Below are 19,513 nucleotides of genomic sequence, written 5' to 3'. Positions count from 1 at the left end.
CTCCTTCCTTGTTTGGATGTGCATCGCCATGGCGATAATCTCGCCCCTGGGTTGAGTTCTCCGCGCTTCCCACGGCTTCCAAATAGGGCGATGCGCAAGAGGGGGGCAGGAAAAAATGATACGGACCAGATGAAGAATTATGGAGGAAAAAATGATGACATCATGTGCGAGGTCATCTGAGGATGGCTGTTCCTGCCAATCATCGTGCAAGTGACCCCTTCTGTGTCAAGTGTGCTGCAGCTGAGCTGTGTGCATGAGTGTGAGGAAATCCCGTTGCCTTTTTTGGGGGGGGTTGTGGGGTCTTATGTCAAACCATTTTGTTTATTTCGCTCCTTCAAGATGACAAATAGGATCCACTTAGCCATTGGAGGGGGGGTACTTCAATAGAGTCATACTCACACAAATAAGAGTCTGGCTCAATAAACTCCCATAATATTCATTCATTCATTCATTCATTCATCTTCCGAACCGCTTGATCCTCACTAGGGTCGCGGGGGGGTGCTGGAGCCTATCCCAGCTGTCTCCGTGCAGTAGGCGGGGGGGGGGGACACCCTGAACCGGTTGCCAGCCAATCACAGGGCACACAGAGACGAACAACCATCAACGCTCACACTCACACCTAGGGACAATTTAGAGTGTTCAATCAGCCTGCCGCGCATGTTTTTGGAATGTGGGAGGAAACCGGAGCACCCGGAGAAAACCCATGCAGGCCCGGGGAGAAAATGCAAACTCCACACAGGGAGGCCGGAGCTGGAATCGAACCCGGTACCTCTGCACTGTGAAGCCGACGTGCTAACCACCGGACTACCGGGCCGCCCCTCCCATAATATTATTCGGGATTTTTTTTTTGCAGAGGATCAAGAATATATGCTTGTCAATGTTAAATAATCCGCCTGCATGGTTCGTTCCGCCATTTGGGTTCGAATGCCCGTTGCATCGAGGGTTATTCCACAGCAATGCTAAATGTTAGCCTGTCAATGGTGTTTTCCATGAGATGTTAGCATGAAGCCAGCGGCAGCGTTCCCAAGGCCACGTCTGGTTGTTTTAAATGCACGGCATTTAATGCTCTTTGTTTTGTGTCGAGTGCGAGGGTAAACTTCGGCAACAAGCGTCTTTTTAAAAACATTTTTATTTCCGAATTTATTTATTTTTCTATGAAGTGTTCAGTCATGTTTTTGGTGAATATTTTTTGGTTGCTGCAATTCCCGGTAATGCTAATATTTATGTCACGTCTTAACTTTTACAAATATTACTTTTGTTTTTGGAATAAAATATACAGTATAATATGGTAGAATACAATTGTAGGATTGTTAAGAACAATTGTAAAACAAAAAAAACTTAAAAATATAAAAATATTTCAGTCAAAATGTAATGGGAAAAATGGGAAAAACTAATCAGACACGAGCAATCATATAAATACAAATATAATATAAATAAAAAAAATAATCTATCTAAATTATTTGTAATATTCAAAGAAAAAAAGATGACAGTAAAATTTTATTTTTACATTTCCGAGTTTTGGAATTATGTGAGGTGATTTTTTTTTATACTTTTGTAATTATTTTTTGAAAGTCTTGGAATTTAAAAAAAAAAAAACCTTCACCATGACAACGAGCGTTGCAAGTGCGTGTGTGTCTTTGCGTGCGTGCATGCAGGCCAGCTGCCGAAACACACGAATGCAGGCAATGACATGTTTTTATTTTCCTGCTCACACCTCATTCCTCATCCCTTCTTCCTCTCAGCTGAGTGCTTTTGTTCGCCGTTGATTAGAGACTGCTAAAGATGACAATCTATTGCACTCCTTTCCACGTGGTGTGTGTTCGTGTGTGTGTGTGCGCTATGCTGCATTTTTCACATTTTTCTTCCCCTCCCCCTCCAGGCCTTAAAGGTCTTTTTCTGTCCCGTCGCAGACAGAACGCATGCCGGAGCCGCAGGCCGTCATTCTGCAGGAATGTGACCTCTTCTTCTTTTTTTTTTTAACACACACACACACAGTTAAGAGTGTGCGAGGCCAGCCGCAGACAAGATGGTGTGTCCAACTTCCAAGTGTGGAGGTTTTTGTTTTTTTTGTTGTTGTTGTTGGGGGGGCAACCCCTCCCCCCCCCCTTCCGTTTCTTTTTTCCGGTCGAGTATATTTGCAGGAGTCAAGATGCAGGAAGTCGATCACATGCTACTGCTACACGAGATATTTATGGATGAAACAGTCACACTTTAAAAATATCATTCATTCATTCATCTTCCGAACCGCTTCATCCACACTAGCGTCGCGGGATAAAAACATTGGTATGTCCCGATCTGATATTGATATTGGATATCGGTCCAATATCAACCGAAAACAAAACTGTATCGGTTTACGGATCGGATTACTACACCCAAAATCTCCGATATGAGCACTCGTATGCAAGTAGTCAAGTACTTCACTCCTTTACATGTCAAAGATGGAAATATTTTTGTCTTTGGCCAAAAAAAAAAGAACCAATTATGTAGTTTTGTACTTTTTTTTGTGCTCTAAAAATGACCGGTACCGTACAAAACTATTGCAAATAAATAGTTTTGAAAAAGCAGGAAACTGGATGAAAAGTTTAGTAAATGATCACGGTAAAAGTTTTGAATTTCACTCTTAACTTACTTTGTTGGCGCTTATAGGTGGAGGATAATAGCAACTCTGTTTTTATTTTATTTCAAAAAAGCTTGGTTAGCCTACACAACTAGCACCTGAGGCCATCGACATGAAAAGGTAGCTGCGGCGATGCTAAGCTAATGTCCATGCTATCCATGACCCATGACGTGATGGTCGCCCCTACTAACATGGCCGCCACGTATGTCCATGCAATTGTTAGTCTGTCTACAAATCTGTAGTTTTCGCCTGCTCTAGTCTACTCTTAACTATCTCTGACAACAGCAACGCAACTCAGTAGAATGCGACCAATGTCTGTTGATGACACCACAGTGCCCTCTATTGGCCCTTTGGGGAATTGCGGTCACCTCTGAAAGTTAAAAACTGATAACGGCGACTTTCAAAAGGACCTTTTTGAGTTGACTGCACATTTTTGTCTGTGCGTTCTATCCCTCATCCGTTCAATCGCGTTCCACTCCACTGATGCTTTAAAAAAACAAATTTAAAAATCTGTTTTCACCGGAGCACGTGGAGTTACCCAATTCCCGCCGCCAATGTCATCCACATCCTGTCTCCTTTGATGCTAAGTCGCTCTTTTCCGTCTCGTCTGGCCCACACTTCCCCTGAGCTTTTTTATATATATTTTCTCCCCCTCTTCCCTAGTTCCCAAATCCTTCATCTTTTTCCCATTTTCCGACTGCCAACGTCTGTCCTCGCTTATCGTCTTACACTCAGACAGGATGTGAGGTCAGAGACACAAGAGGAAGTGTGGGCAGCACATAAACACGTGTGTGTGTGCGTGCGTGGATGTGTGTGTGTGCGTGCGTGTGTGTGGTGGTGCTCCTTGCGGTTGTTCCCCACACGAAAGAGTTTAGCAGCTGGCCTCATCCACCACAAGTCAGGGCACTCAACAAGTTTGTGTTTTTCTTTCAACCACTGCGTCTCGATTGGAAGTTGAGCAGATGAAAGCAAGAGCTCTATCGATTGTTTTTAATCGATATGTCATCCGTGTTCGACTCAATATGACCTCGAATTCCGTTTTATTCATGCAACCTACCCTTTGGTCATTTTCCATTTTTTTTGTATTTCCTGTAATGCCTTGAGAGGCCAGAAGATGGCACCAAAGCTATTGTGGAAGTATCTCAGCATGTAGGGGGCGGAGCTTACCTTCGGCGTAGTTCATTAGAGGAAAGTCTTTGCCTCGTGTGTATCGTTCCCCCCCCCCCCCCCCCCCCCCCCCACCTCTGCTTATTTGTAAGCATATTGTTGTAAAATGAGTTTAAAATTATGTTGATGTCTGGAGGGCCTGTCGTTGGTGGTATATTGACAACTGATTAATTGTCCAGTCGATATTGGCTCTGGTTATAAAGACTATATGTTGGTCAGCAATTTTCATCTTGTCCTTGAACCTTGCACACCTGAATCATCTGCATCAAACCGAAAGACCCTATTTTGTGTTAACAAAATGGTCGACTGTGTATGTGTGCGTGTGTGTATGTACGTGGAGAGTTCAACAGGTCAAATGCATACAGTAGCTCGGCTGTAACTTCTGACTTAGAACGCACACACACAAAGCACACGGGGGAGTTCAAGCTGAGGTTGTGCTTCCATGACATCACGGTTGCCATGACTCATACGTGTCGCCCGGGGCTCCTCCGCAAACAAACACACGCACGCACATTGTGATTTACAGTCGGTTCAACCCCGATGGAGAAAGCAGGCGGAAAAAACTTCAACTTGGGGGAGCCCGTAGGGAGAGTGATGATTGCTGGGGGGGGGGGGGGGGCGTGCCGGGGTTCCCCCCAGTGTGTTACGCATACATGCACGCGTGTGCACGCGTGTGCACACGTACTTCTGCAAATGCATCCGAAATGCCTCCACCCCAATGCCAACAAGCTCCTCCCTTGGCTTCTCAGTACAGCTGTAATATCAGTTATTCTTTGCAGAAGATAAAAAATATATACCTGCAAGTATTATCTTCGGTCGGCACATGTATAAAGAACAAATAAAATGAAATTAGTTACTAATATTTCCTCTTGATTAAAATGCAAAAATAATTGTTAAAAAAAATGAAATCCTTATAATCATTTGACAGTTTCAAACTTGTTTTTTTGAGTTAGCTCAAACAAAAATCAGCTTTGGATTGAAAAATGAAAACCTGAAATCTTAAATAACTAAATATAACCTTTCAGTCATTGAACATTTATTGTATCACCAATGCATTTTTCTCATGGCCGACGGATTTACTTTGTGACCTTTTTTTACATGAGGCATTTTCACGAATGACTGCATATTTTTAATATCATATGATATTCTAATATTCTATTCTATTATTTTATATACGTTGCTTACTTTTCACAACAACAAAAAAACTGCAGCTTGTTTTTTTTTAAACAGAGCTTTTTTAAAACGATTTTTGGTTAATTTATGGGATCTAAAAATCTGAATTAACAGTTCCAAATTGTTAAAAAAAAAATTTTAAAAAGCACAAATATCTGGTCGTAACTTTGTCAACGTTATTAATGTTTTTTTCCTTCTCCAGATCATGACTCAGAGACCAAACGTGTTCAAGACATGTTGTCGACAATCGACAAACCACAGGTTGGTGCGCACACCTTTTCCCCTTTCCTTTGCATACACACACACACACACACACACACATACCAGGTCCTTGTCTCGTGCTTTTCATTGGTGGTCCATTTTTCCATGTTTCCGTTCTGTCTCGGTAGCTAACATGAATATCAGATGCCGGGAGGGGGGAGGGGGGGGGGGGTTGCGACGACAGAGTTGGCTTCTTTTTAAAAACCCCTGAGGTCGCAAAAGAAACGGCAGCAGTACTGTAAAGGGCCACACGAGGGCAGCATCCGCTTTCCCAAAGTACAAGAGTGTGCAAGTTGAGCTCTACTGCAGCAGGAAAAATACCACAAAGCCCCTTTGACATGTCAAGTGAAGCTAACACTGCATATATATTTTTTCACCTGTAAGAATTAAGATAAAAAAAAAATACCCTATAGTTTTGCGTTCATGAAAGCAATGAACTTCTACAGGGAACGCAAAGGTTTATTTCTGCATGTCCTCAAAAATGTTGAGCTCTGAAAAACAGACCAAAAAAAAAAAAAAGGAATTCTCTGATTCATTAAATTGAAGGCAAAATGGAATTTTCCACCTTCGGCAAATCAAAAATTCTGCCGTCTTCTATGGCCACACCGATGAATCAGCTGAGCGATTAAACAGCCGTTATTATCGCTTTATAAAATCTGATGAGTTTATTTTATTTTATTTTTTTAATCTTTGTACATATTACAACATAAGACAATGTTTTAAACACTCCATCCCCAAAACATCTGCCGATTTTTGTTGGTTTTTACTGTCATTCTTAAATTTAACAAATCGCAAAGGGCGGGCTTTTGTAAAGCAGTCAAATGGTCTGCGTTGAATTCACAACTTCGCTTTTTTTATTTTTTTTTGGTAGGTGTCCAATCTGCAGGCCCGAGCTGTGCGTCTCTCTTGGGCGCCCCCCGCAGGCCTGGCAAGCCGGCACAGCAACGGCATGCCCATGTCGTGCTCCTACGAGTTGTCCCTCTCGGATAAAGGGCGGGACGGGAAGTTTCGCCTCATCTACAGGTAAACACCAAGAGAAGCAAAAATGAAATAACTATTAAAAAAAAAAAATATATATATATATATATATATATATATATAGTTTTTTTATCTTTTTCATGAAAATAATGAAAGAACATATGAACGATATTCTTTTTTTCAACATTTGATGATTTCAGTGGGAAAAGAAACTTCAGATTTTTGTTTAAAAAATGGGCACAATTGTTTCAAATGTCTTTTGACTGAAAAGAAATTGACTTTTTGTTTGTTTGTTTAAAATTAAATATTTAGTATTGTTCACGGGGAAGATTGGATTTGAACTTAATGTGTTAATGTTTCTGTGGACGAAAAGGCAAAATTTATTTTTTATTTTTTATTTTTATGTTTGAATGGGACTGTTTGAACCACTTGCCATTTTTACTGGCAATGCATTGAATTATTTGTAGCAATTAATGTGATTGTTATCTGTATTTTTTTTTTTGCTGTTCCAAAGTGGTGAAGAACTCGAGTATCATCTCAAAGATCTGAGGCCAGCGACCGACTACCACGTACGGTACGTGTTCTCCTCTCCTCACTTTTGAAACTCAAAATCTTGTCACTCGCGCGGACCTTTGTGACCTTGGTGCACTACCCCCCCCCTATGCCGGCAGGGTGTGCGCCACATACAACTCGGTGCGCGGCTCGTGCTCCGAGGCGTGCACGTTCACCACGCATTGCAGCGTCAGCGTTCCCGACGTCCCACTCGCCCCCAGGCTTTCCCACCGCACCAAAAGCACCCTCACTTTACAGTGGAAGGTACTTATGCCCGAACTCGTTCCACACCGTGAATCTCACATGACTGTCCGGTGACAAGCAACCGTCGCTAAACTTCGGCTCGTTTTTATGCAAAGACGATATTTTATTTAAAAAATAAAAATAAAAATTGTTATTATAAATTTATTTTTTTTTATTTACTGAGATTCTCGACGAGCAGAGAGGGGAGGGGTGAGCAGTTATGCCTGGTGGAGGAGGAGGGAGGAAGCAAGACGACCGGGCAAACGCGGATGCCTTTTTGTTCTGTTGAGGAATGTTTTAAAGAAGAAAAAAAAACGGTGGGGTACGAGTTGGCCCCCCAAGGACAACACGGGTCCGTTCGAAAAAAAGAATGTTAACATTTAATTTGACAATAAATTTCTTTCATAAAAATATGAGAAACGAGTTTGAACTAAATTTGATTTTTTTTTTTTTTTACCAAAACATTCATTTTAACGAAACTGCAAAGTTATTTTGACTAAACTTGATGTTGTTATAGGGGACTTGAACAAAAAAAAATAAAAATAAAAAATTGATGACATGGAATATCAGAACAAAAGGCTTGTAGGCAATTTTGTGATTTTTTTTTTTAATCCGAAAAAATGAATTTGTCTTCATCGAATGGCGGCCGGTCGGCTTTTCATTGGACGGTCGCTGCCGAGTCACATGACAAAACTTGAGCTTGTGTTTCCTCCATTTGTTGTGTGGCCGCCATCAGCCGCCAGGCGACAACGGATCCAAAATCACAAACTACCTGCTTGAGTGGGACGAGGTGAGAGAAAACATCCGTGAATTTTTTATTTTTTTTCTTAACGATGATCGTGAATTAATTGTGAGCCCGTTTTTTTGTACAGGGGAAGAAAAACAGCGTGTTCCGGGAATGTTACTTCGGGAGCCAGCGACACTGTAAGCTGACGCGGCTGTTCCCCGCCTGCGCTTACACCTTCAGGGTGGCGGCGCACAGCGACATCGGCACAAGGTAACCACGCCCCCCCCCACCGACCCCCCCCCCCCAAAAATTACATGCTGGTGGAATAATTTTTTTTATTTTTTTTAAAAGTTTTTTTCCCCCACGTGGTACCCCAATATTTGATTTGTACGCCTTTATAAGAGAAAAAAAATAATAATAATTGCAGAATTGGACATTTTGATCATGAATGGATTGACAATTGCTAGACAGAGAGCGCATTTGTTTTATTGCAATAAAATATTTCTCAGGGTGCGGACCTCACGTTTTGGTTTCCCCAGAAACATATTCAATGATAAGATAAGATAAGATAAGATAAGATATCCTTTATTCGTCCCACACTGGGGAAATTTACAGCCTCCAGCAGCAAGAATGTATGTAGAAAGAAGAAAGGAGAATAAATAAATAATAATACATTAATAATAAATATTATTATTAAATAAGAATAAATAGTAATACAACTTTTTTTTTTCGTTTTGCAGCGGCTTCAGCTCCGAGGCGGTCTTCTACACCATGGGCACGCTGCCCGCGCTGCCTCTGGCGCCGCGTCTGGTGAGGGCCGGCGTATCCTGGGTCACCCTGGAGTGGGGGCGGCCCGAGGGCAGCCCCGGCGAGGAGCAGCTGAAATACACCCTGGAGATCCAGGAGGACAACAGCGTGAGTGGCTTTGCTATTTTGTTTTTATCGCCGACACGCGTTCAAAAAGTGTTTGTGTGTGTGTGTGTGCTCACCCCGCGCGCCCCAAATGAAACCTCTCCCAGGGAGCGGAGTTTCACCCGAAGTACACTGGAGAAAACTTGACCTGTACTGTACAAGGCCTGAAGAGGAGCACGCAGTATAAATTCAGGGTGAGTGGCTTTCACACGGAGACACTGCAAAAATTTGTCATAATTTGTCAAACGCGACATGTTGGGCACTCCTGGCCAGGCTACTGCACTTGACAAGTGCTTTCAACGCAAAAGTAGGCGAGTTCGCATTTTTGGAGTGGAACGCGTTCTCAAATGTATGTCGAACGTATTTGCGAGTACCTTCGAATGTATTGATGAGTCCGTTTTGGTGTATTTGCCAATGCGTTTCAAATTTGTTTGAAAATATGCTCAGAAGTGCTTTCAAATACGTTGAATTTGTCACTGCTTGATTTGACCTTTTGAGGGCAAAACTGAATTTGTTGAAACTTGGCTTGATGCTCGGAACCTAAAACGCATTTTTTTTAGCGACACTTTTCATTTTCACAAAAAAAGCCTTTGTTTTTGCTGAATTGTATATTTTGATTTGTGGGAATGCATTTTGTTTTGTCATATTAAATATTGACACAATTTGGCTTCTTTTTTTTTTTTGTCGATTCAATGAACAAAATTTTGTATTTTGACTCGGAAAAGGCAAAAAAATATATTTTTTACCATTCAAGCGTATTCGTTTTATTTGCGGTTTCGGGGTTTCGCAAGCGTTGTCGCTCATTTATTGTCAGCTCAGAAGTGCTTTCAAATACGTTGAATTTGTCACTGCTTGACTTGACCTTTTTTGAGGGCAAAACTGAATTTGTTGAAATTTAGCCTGGTGCTCGGAAGCTAAATACACATTTATTTTAGCGACACTTTTCATTTTCACAAAAAAAACCTTTGTTTTTGCTGAATTGTATATTTTGATTTGTGGGAATGCGTTTTGTTTTGTCATATTAATTATTGACACAATTTGGCTTATTTTTATTTATTTTTTTTGTCGATTCAATGAACTAAATTTTGTATTTTGACTCGGAAAAGGCAGAAACAAAATATTTTTACCATTCAAGCATATTCGTTTTATTTGCGGTTTCGCAAGCGTTGTCGCTCATTTATTGTCAATATACATGTTGAAACTAAAAACCGAAATTGACATTTTTCATCTCCCGCCCCCCAAAAAAGCTTTTTCTGCTAGTCCAGTTGATATTTTTTGCGTACCTTGGCATTTGTTTTTGAAGTCCCTGGGATGTTTTCACAGGTTTGAACAAAATCTGTTCTTTTTTTTTGTGTGCCTGCCAAAATGATATTTCTCGATCTGCAAATTTTTGTCTCTACCGAGCCCCAGCGCATATAAAAGCCCCATTTACTTCCTCATACATGGAAATTACATAAACGTGCGTCTCCTCTCTCACCTGACACATCATCTTTTCCTGTTTTGTGTTTTTTTTTTCAACATTTTTGTTTCTCCCTCGGCCGCCCGCAGCTGATTGCGTCGAACGTGGAGGGCAAGAGCAGTCCCAGCGAGGTGCTGGTGTGCACCACCAATCCCGACAAGCCGGGGCCGCCGTCCACGCCGTGCGTCGTGGCGTCGACGCCTTACGCCCTCAGCGTCACATGGGGTGAGGCCTCTTGCACCAAAAAAAACCCAACAAAAAAACGGCTCGCTGCTAAATGACATTGTCCTTTGAGTCGTTTTTGTCTCTCTGCTCTCGTTCTTGACAGATCCCCCGCAGGACAACGGCGGCTCTGAAGCGCTCACGTATTTGTTGGAGATTAGCGAGGGATGCTCAGAAGGTACAAGTGGTCGCTTTTAGGAGCTCATGTTGTACTTTTAAGTCCTTGGTTGGATGCTATTCCCCAAAAGTCTTGATAAGAACTTGACTGTGCAAAGATGTTTCAGTTATAAATTGTGTGTGTGTGTGTGTGTGTGTGTGTGTGTGCGTGCAGCCGATCAATGGGAGGTGGCGTACAGCGGACCGGCCACAGAGTGCGTGTGCGAGCGCCTGGCCCCGGGCAGCATGTACCGCCTGCGCGTCTGCAGCATCACCACCGGGGGGCACAGTCAGGTAGGCTCTTCTTTCGACTATTCTTGTTGGTTATGGTGAAGATGAGCGCTTCCGAAAATAGACGATAAATCACATCATAAATCTGCCCAGGAGTCATTTTATAACATCTGTGTTGCTGCACCGTTTGTGTTTAAATAGAATACATTTTTTTTTTTCAGCTTTGAAACTACTGCGGCACCAATGCTACTTTTGTTAGCCTGTCTATAGGGTTTGGCATTATGTGTTAGCATTACGCTAGTGGACTGTAATTGGACCATTGAACTACTATGACATTTTTTTTTTCATTTATGAATTTTTTATTTCATTTTTATTCATTTATGAATTTTTTTTTTTTCCTCCTTTCCTGCTCAAGTGCACTGTTGGCATTCCGGTGCGCACGTTAAGCGTTCCACCCGGGCCCTGCCAGCCGCCGAAGATTGTGGGTAAAGCCAAGCACAAGGAGGTCCAGTTAGAATGGGGTGAGTACACGCACGCACGCACACACACACACACACACACACACACACACATGCTCGCACACACACACACTGTTTAGAGGCTTCACTATTTGTGATTGATTGCTGCAGGGTAGCTTAATCACCCTCTGGCTGCCTGTTTTTCCAGCCCGCCCTAATGGACCCCTCGGTCAAAGCATGCTTGTTGCTTAATCGAGACTCCATTAAAAAAAAAAAAAATGAAAAAAAAACCCATTCACATCCGGCTCGCTCGGGTCGGGAGCCCCCGCTGCGTCTCGGCGAGCGCTATTTTCCGAGAATTGAACGCTCGCGAAGATCTCCTTTTAGCCTGGTTTTAATAAGACAGGCCGAGTTGGAGCAGATTGCCGCAATTAAGCGTCTACGAGTGATTGTTGACCTGCGGTAGACTTCTGGACTCGTTTTAGCGGCCTCGGTGCTTCGACGTTGCGGGGTCGGCCAAGTCCTGCCAGTTTGAGGGTAGTCAAGTCGGAGCAAAGTCTGGGGGTGTGGCCTCAAGCAGGCAATTTGACACAACTGAGAGTCACCAAATGTTGACATTCAAGCATTTTCAAATCGTGAAAGCAAATCGTGCGTTGAAACTAGTGTTTTTTTTTTGTTCTTATTTTTGCATTTGAAACGATTATTGTTGGCAATGTTTTTTTTGTCACGCTTCCTCACAGCTCTGAAGAAAATTGGAAAGGGCAAAGAAATCCAATACTCAAGAAATACAAAACGAGAACAAACAACCAAACTATTTACATGAAAAATATTTAGCCCATAAATGTGGTGAGAAGCAATTCGTGGGGAAAAAAAAATTGTCGAACATCTAGAACAAACAAACACTTGGAGACAAGAGTGATGAGGAAAGCTGAACGATCTGACAGCCAATTGTCGGCGGTGGCAGAACTTTTAAAGACCAGCGGCCAAGCAGGATGATTAGTGACAGGTGGGGACTCTGGAGGGAACGCCCTCCACTCCTGCCAGACACTGAAGAACAAACAGGACAGTATTAAAATCATACATTCATTCATTCACCTTCCGAGCCGCTTGATCCTCACTAGGGTCGCGGGGGGTGCTGGAGTCTATCCCAGCTGTCTTCGGGCAGTGGGCGGGGGACACCCTGAATCGGTTGCTAGCCAATCGCAGGGCACACAGAAACGAACAACCATTCGCACTCACACTCACACCTCGGGACAATTTAGAGTGTCCAATCAGCCTGCCACGCTTGTTTTTGGAATGTGGGAGGAAACCGGAGCACCCGGAGAAAACCCACGCAGGCCCGGGAAGAACATGCAAACTCCACACAGGGAGGCCGGAGCTGGAATCGAACCCGGTACCTCTGCACTGTGAAGCCGGCGTGCTAACCACTGGACTACCGGGCCGCCGTAGTATTAAAATCAGGGCCATAGATTTTTTTTTCCCACGAGAGTACAGGATCTTTTGTACAGGATCCCCCCCCCCCCACACACACACACACACACACACATGCCCCCGACCATGTTCAGGATAAGTGGTGTTGAAAATGGATGGGTAGATAAATATACAGCATACTACATGTGTCCTTTTGAATATATAGTCCCCCCCCCCCAAGTTATTTTCTGAAAGTAGGAATTTTAAACATCGGCATATTTTCAGATCTTTAAAAAAAAAAAAAAATCTTTTGTGTCATTACACAGAGTCCCCCGCCGCCAATGGTGCAAGCGAGGTGTACATGTTCAGCCTGGAGATGAGCGAGGGCGACGCCCAGCCGGCCCAAGTGTTCCACGGGGCGGAGCTGCAGTGCACCGTGGGTAGTCTGCTGCCCGGCGCCACCTACAGTTTCCGGCTGAGGGCTGCCAATGAGGCTGGGGTGAGCAAAAAAAAAAAAAAAAGGATCCGATAAGGATTTATTTTCGTCTGATATTTGGCATAACTGATGAATTGCCTCAATGCAGAATTTCCCGATACAAAAATAAAAGTTCTGGATTGATCAGTTGGCCCGATTTTATTTATTTTATTTTATTTTTTCTTTCGTAGTTTGGCGAGTACTCCCAGCCAACGGTGGTCACGACCGCAGCGGGTCCTCCAGGCCAGTGCGGGCCGCCACTTATCACGCTTGCCAGCAACACCAGCGTGTCGCTCAACTGGGAGGTGAGAAGGAAGGAGACGGAATCAGAATTTGTTTTAGTGGCCCCTAAACGGGAGGTTGACGAAAATGATTTTGGTTGCCGTGGAAATGGCAGCCGGGAGAGCTTTGGGGATTCTGACTGGAGAAAGGTCGTTGATGTTGATGTTGTTGTTGTCGTCGTCGTCTGTGACTCAACCGCGGCAATCAAGCTTGCTCATCGTTTTAATGGCAGCAATCCGTCTGACATCACAATGCGGTTCCGTCTATTTATGGATGCGGTCGGCTGCGCCCTGTGCAAAGTCACATCATTTTATTTTTTTACCCCCCCCCCCCCTTTGAACACCTCCGATTTGAGGTCACAGTTGTCATTTTGAAATAATAACGCTAACAAGCAATGAATAATGTTTTTTTTTTTTTTTTTTAACTTCCTGAGGATATTTTTTTTTGTCTCAACGCCATTAATTATACTGGCCCTGCGGTATTAATTATATTAATTATTAGTAATATTAATTATATTAATTAATTAGTATTTTTTTAAATTATATTTTATTATATTCATTCATTCATTCATCTTCCGTACCGCTTGATCCTCACTAGGGTCGCGGGGGGTGCTGGAGCCCATCCCAGCCGCCTTCGGGCAGTAAGCGGGGGACATCCTGAATCGGTTGCCAGCCAATCGCAGGGCACACATAGACAAACAACCATCCACGCTCACACTCGCCCCTAGGGGGCAATGTAGAGTGTTCAATTGGCCTGCCATGCATATTTTTGGAATGTGGGAGGAAACCGGAGCACCCGGAGAAAACCCACGCAGACCCGGGGAGAACATGCAAACTCCACACAGGGGAGGCCGGAGCTGGAATTGAACCCGGTACCTCTGCACTGTGAAGCCGACGTGCTAACCACTGGACTACCGGGCCGCCCATTTTATTATATATTAATTATAATTATATATATATTTATATATTTATAAATATAAATATTCATTCATTCATTCATTCATTCATCTTCCGTACCGCTTGATCCTCACTAGGGTCGCGGGGGGTGCTGGAGCCCATCCCAGCCGTCTCCGGGCAGTAGGCGGGGGACACCCTGAATCGGTTGCCAGCCAATCGCAGGGCACACATAGACAAACAACCATCCACGCTCACACTCGCACCTAGGGGGCAATGTAGAGCGTTCAATCGGCCTGCCACGCATATTTTTGGAATGTGGGAGGAAACCGGAGCACCCGGAGAAAACCCACGCCGGCCCGGGGAGAACATGCAAACTCCACACAGGGAGGCCGGAGCTGGAATCGAACCCGGTACCTCTGCACTGTGAAGCCGACGTGCTAACCACTGGACTACCGGGCCGCCCATTTTATTATATATTAATTATAATTATATATATATTTATATATTTATAAATATAAATATTCATTCATTCATTCATTCATTCATCTTCCGTACCGCTTGATCCTCACTAGGGTCGCGGGGGGTGCTGGAGCCCATCCCAGCCGTCTCCGGGCAGTAGGCGGGGGACACCCTGAATCGGTTGCCAGCCAATCGCAGGGCACACATAGACAAACAACCATCCACGCTCACACTCGCACCTAGGGGGCAATGTAGAGCGTTCAATCGGCCTGCCACGCATATTTTTGGAATGTGGGAGGAAACCGGAGCACCCGGAGAAAACCCACGCCGGCCCGGGGAGAACATGCAAACTCCACACAGGGAGGCCGGAGCTGGAATCGAACCCGGTACCTCTGCACTGTGAAGCCGGCGTGCTAACCACTGGACTACCGGGCCGCCCATTTTATTATATATTAATTATAATTATATATATATTTATAAATATAAATATATATATTATATAACGCCTCTTATACCTCAAGTCACATTTTTTCGTGTTGTCTTAAAATGCAACGTGTGCGTCAGAGTCCCGAGGGCTCGGGCAGCGACATCTCGGAGTATCTTCTGGAGTGGGGCCGGGAAGACGAGCCCATGGAGTTGATCTACTGCGGCTCGGCCACGCAGTGCGAAGTGTCCGACCTCACGCCCGCCACCAGCTACTGCTGCAGGTTACAGGTGAGCCGGGTTCCAGTTGCAGTCTTTATTTAGTTTTTTTTTATTTTTGTTTTTTGTTTTTTTTTTTGTCTTTTTTTTTTTGACTTTTTTTTGGGGGGGGTGAATTTTAATTAGGTTTGAGAGCAAGTTAGTTTTTTTTGCGGCAAAATGCGTCATTGTAGTTGCTTTGAGTATTTGTCAAGTGCAAGAGTAAAAAAAAAAAAAATAATTAATTAAAATTAAAATTAATGAATTAAAAAATTATTATACAATAGAAGTAACTTCATATTGTATAATAAATCCTTTCATGCCCCAAAAATGATCACGTGTAACACCCCCCCCCCCCCCCACCCCACCCTCTTCAGGCTGTCAATCAGGCGGGGTCGGGGCCTCACAGCGAGCAGGTCAGTTTCCAGACACCGGCGACCATTCCCGACGCCATCTCCTCGCTCAGCCTCCTGGACCCGCCAGCCTCGTCGGAGTCGGGACAGTCGCGCGCCACCTGCCTCTTCCTCAAGTGGGAGGAGCCAAACAGCAACGGGGCGGAAATCTCATCGTACATCATCTCTCTGGATGAGCGGACCATCACGGTGGAGCCGGCGACCAGTCACCTGGTCGGCGGCCTGCAGCCCAACAGCGAGTACAGGTACGGCGACTCGACAACTTGTTCTGATTCTGAATTATTTCGAGTTTTGACGTCTTGGTGATTATCTGATTGGTTCATCAACGGAGGGGGGGGGGGTACACTTCCATCCTTTTTTGACTTTGTGGCTCATTTCTAGTCATTTCTTTCGTTGTGTCAGTTCTCAAGAAGGACTGGTTCAAGGAATGTTCATTTTATGATCGGTACGTGGCCATTCCACGAAATAAATTATTCGTCTTTCTGTTGGCTTGTGTAGCTCGCGGTTATACTTTTTGAGGGTTAGGGGTGGGGGGGGAGATAATGTAGGGCTCTGATGTATTTTGCAGTTGAAAAGCATAAATTGAGGAGGTTGGAATCCTTTTTTTTTTTTAAATAATCATCGTGTAGTTGAGGACAGCCTGGAAAATTTTCTGCGAAAATTATTTGGGGCCTTTGAATGGATCGTGGAAAAAAAAAAAACTGCAGTAAATAACCAAGTACTCACCACCTGAATCACACGGTGCTGTTGTTACCTTCTGTAAATTATTCTGTTATTTACCTGTACCAGCGCGTGTGTGTGTATGTGTGTGAGTGTGTGTGTGTGTGTGTGTGTGTGCTGTTTTCCTCCTCCGCTTGTTTTGTTCCCATGTCAGGCTGCTCTCTTGCGTAATGGCACAACGCTGCGCCACGCGCGCCAAAGGAGGCTGTTTAAAGTGGTTAAAGGTTTAGACATGATGTTTAAAGTCTTAATTATAATTATTAAATAAAAAATAAAAAAGGAAGAAAGAAAAAGACGCCAATGGTTCCAAATGACAAAGTGACAGTCTTCGTTGTTGGCTCACTATTTGGCAGGCTCATATTTGCACCGGTTCGTGTTTAAAGTGGTTAAAGGTTTAGACATGATATTTAAAGTCTTAATTATAATTATTAAATAAAAAATTAAAAGATAAAAAGAAAGAGAGAAAAAGACGCCAATGGTTCCAAATGACAAAGTGACAGTCTTCGTTGTTGGCTCACTATTTGGCAGGCTCATATTTGCACCGGTTCGTGTTTAAAGTGCTTAAAGGTTTAGACATGATGTTTAAAGTCTTAATTATAATTATAAAATAAAAAATAAAAAATAAAAAAGGAAGAAAGAAAAAGACGGCAATGGTTCCAAATGACAAAGTGACAGTCTTCGTTGTTGGCTCACTATTTGGCAGGCTCATATTTGCACCGGTTCGTGTTTAAAGTGCTTAAAGGTTTAGACGTGATGTTTAAAGTCTTAATGATAATTATTAAATAAAAAATACAAAAATAAAAAGAAAGAAAGAAAAAGACGCCAATGGTTCCAAATGACAAAGTGACAGTCTTCGTTGTTGGCTCACTATTTGGCAGGCTCATATTTGCACCGGTTCGTGTTTAAAGTGGTTAAAGGTTTAGACATGATGTTTAAAGTCTTAATTATAATTATTAAATAAAAAAATAAAAAAGAAAGAAAGAAAAAGATGCCAATGGTTCCAAATGACAAAGTTTCAATCTTCGTTGTTGGCTCACTATTTGGCAGGCTCAAGTTGGCTCTTCCGCCACTATTCTGTTGAGTTGCTTTTTCAGCAGTCACATTTTGGCAAAAGGGAGATGATTCACATTTATTGATTATAATTAATCAATAAATTATAATTTATTATCGATTTATTATCGATCAAATCCTTTTATTATTTTATATGATGGGATGAATGTCATTAATAAATGGTAGAATATTGTTTAAAGATGATCACTACGTCTGTCCCATTTTCTTTATTTGTTCCAAATTCATGGCTTATATTTTTTTTTATATAAACATCAAGTACCAAATACACATGACTGAATAAGAATGAGAAAAATGATATAAATATCTGCTCACAATTGAGCAAGCACCACAAGGTGATCTGTTCTGTCAAATCCTGTATCATTCCAACCTCTATCGATCTATTCCTTGCCGGCTCGTGATTTGTATCATTTTTTTTAAAAAGCAAAGAAATTATTGACTTAATAATGATTTTCAGTCCACATTAAAGTCATGAATGACTCAATAACAATGTGTGTCGGCTCACTATTTGGCAAGTTCAAGCCACCGCCAGTTTCTTGAATGCATCGGTGAGATCGATAACTCCCTTCTCGTTTATTAGGAGCCACCATTTCCTGATTGTGGAACATACTCAAAAATGAATACTTGATGAACAAAAAAAAAATATTTATACAACGTTTTGATCAATGTTATTTTTGAAAACAGTTTGTAAAAAAAAAAAATAAGTTCCTGTTGGTGCACGTGTTGATTCTCATGACCAGATGCTGGTGTTGCGTCTGGGCCGCATGAATTTTAATCAAAGGTCAGTCATGTTAGCCTCCAAATGCCACGTGCGCTCATGAAACACGATGTCTGCCCCCCCCCCCCCCCCCCAAGCGAACCGCATCATCACACTGTGCCAGGAAAATGTGTGCGTGTTTGTGTGTGTGTGCTGCATAGCTGAAAGTTTCTTGATTTTGTGGATTACTGCCCCGACGTTTGGTTTCTTTCTTTTGTGCTAGGCGTCGGTTTTTGTACATTTAAATCGGCAGAGGAAGCAATTGAATCAATTAGCATGACCGAGAATGCAGTGGCATTTTTTTGTTGTTGTAATTCGGTGATTAATTTGGTATTGCAAAGTGTGGCAAGAAACCGGCCAACATATTAAATGTTCCGATCAATCGGTCCGCCGTTCAAAAGCTGAATATCCGTATTTTTATCAGGCGAGGTCGCAGTTAACATGAAAAACTCTTGACTGAAACGTGCCTTTCATATGACTGCGGCGTTTTAGCGTTCAGATCCAGGCAGTCAACGCCATCGGCTGCGGCCCGTCCAGCCCGCCGTTGCTCGCGAGGACGCGGCCCCTGCCCCCGGCCCCGCCCCCTCTGGAGTGCGCCGCCGCCGGGCCGCAGAGCCTCAAGCTGAAGTGGGGCGAGAACGCCAGCAACCCTCGCTCCTCCCCGATGGCCGACGACGTTTACTACACGCTGCAGATGGAAGACAAAAACCACCGGTGGGTTCCCTGTACCTTATACCTTATACCTTATACACGGATTGTATTCATGGTACACCTATACGTACGGACCTTACAAACATATACACACTTATATGGCAATGGTCAGTTTTGTCATTAATATTTAAGATTTACTAAGACGGGCGGCCCGGTAGTCCAGTGGTTAGCACGTGGGCTTCACAGTGCAGAGGTACCGGGTTCGATTCCAGCTCCGGCCTCCCTGTGTGGAGTTTGCATGTTCTGCCCGGGCCTGCGTGGGTTTTCTCCGGGTGCTCCGGTTTCCTCCCACATTCCAAAAACATGCATGGCAGGCTGATTGGACGCTCTAAATTGTCCCTAGGTCTGAGTGTGAGTGCGAATGGTTGTTTCTGTGTGCCCTGCGATTGGCTGGTAACCGATTCAGGGTGTCCCCCGCCTACTGCCCGGAGACAGCTGGGATGGGCTCCAGCACCCCCCACTACCCTTGTGAGGATCAAGCGGCT

At 43.4% G+C, this 19,513-nt stretch overlaps 1 protein-coding gene across 3 annotated transcripts in view; it reads left to right on the top strand.

The window, feature by feature from the left end:
- LOC127614283 (fibronectin type III domain-containing protein 3B-like) overlaps positions 1 to 19,513 on the top strand; it is a 75,872-nt gene that overhangs the window by 49,612 nt on the left and 6,747 nt on the right. For all 3 annotated transcript variants that reach the window (XM_052085516.1, XM_052085515.1, XM_052085517.1), the window contains 17 exons: positions 5,160 to 5,218; positions 6,090 to 6,241; positions 6,711 to 6,770; positions 6,868 to 7,012; positions 7,728 to 7,781; positions 7,864 to 7,988; positions 8,459 to 8,633; positions 8,738 to 8,824; positions 10,179 to 10,314; positions 10,418 to 10,489; positions 10,643 to 10,761; positions 11,114 to 11,219; positions 12,893 to 13,065; positions 13,233 to 13,346; positions 15,243 to 15,392; positions 15,737 to 16,017; positions 18,810 to 19,031. In XM_052085516.1, the coding sequence (XP_051941476.1) occupies positions 5,160 to 5,218; positions 6,090 to 6,241; positions 6,711 to 6,770; positions 6,868 to 7,012; positions 7,728 to 7,781; positions 7,864 to 7,988; positions 8,459 to 8,633; positions 8,738 to 8,824; positions 10,179 to 10,314; positions 10,418 to 10,489; positions 10,643 to 10,761; positions 11,114 to 11,219; positions 12,893 to 13,065; positions 13,233 to 13,346; positions 15,243 to 15,392; positions 15,737 to 16,017; positions 18,810 to 19,031 (2,230 nt within the window). The remainder of the gene's footprint in view (positions 1 to 5,159; positions 5,219 to 6,089; positions 6,242 to 6,710; positions 6,771 to 6,867; positions 7,013 to 7,727; positions 7,782 to 7,863; positions 7,989 to 8,458; positions 8,634 to 8,737; positions 8,825 to 10,178; positions 10,315 to 10,417; positions 10,490 to 10,642; positions 10,762 to 11,113; positions 11,220 to 12,892; positions 13,066 to 13,232; positions 13,347 to 15,242; positions 15,393 to 15,736; positions 16,018 to 18,809; positions 19,032 to 19,513) is intronic.

Source organism: Hippocampus zosterae, chromosome 14, assembly GCF_025434085.1.
Source record: "Hippocampus zosterae strain Florida chromosome 14, ASM2543408v3, whole genome shotgun sequence".
Taxonomy (NCBI): Eukaryota; Metazoa; Chordata; class Actinopteri; order Syngnathiformes; family Syngnathidae; genus Hippocampus; species Hippocampus zosterae.
Note: the sequence above shows the minus strand (reverse complement) of the source record. Positions and strands in the feature narration are given on the sequence as shown.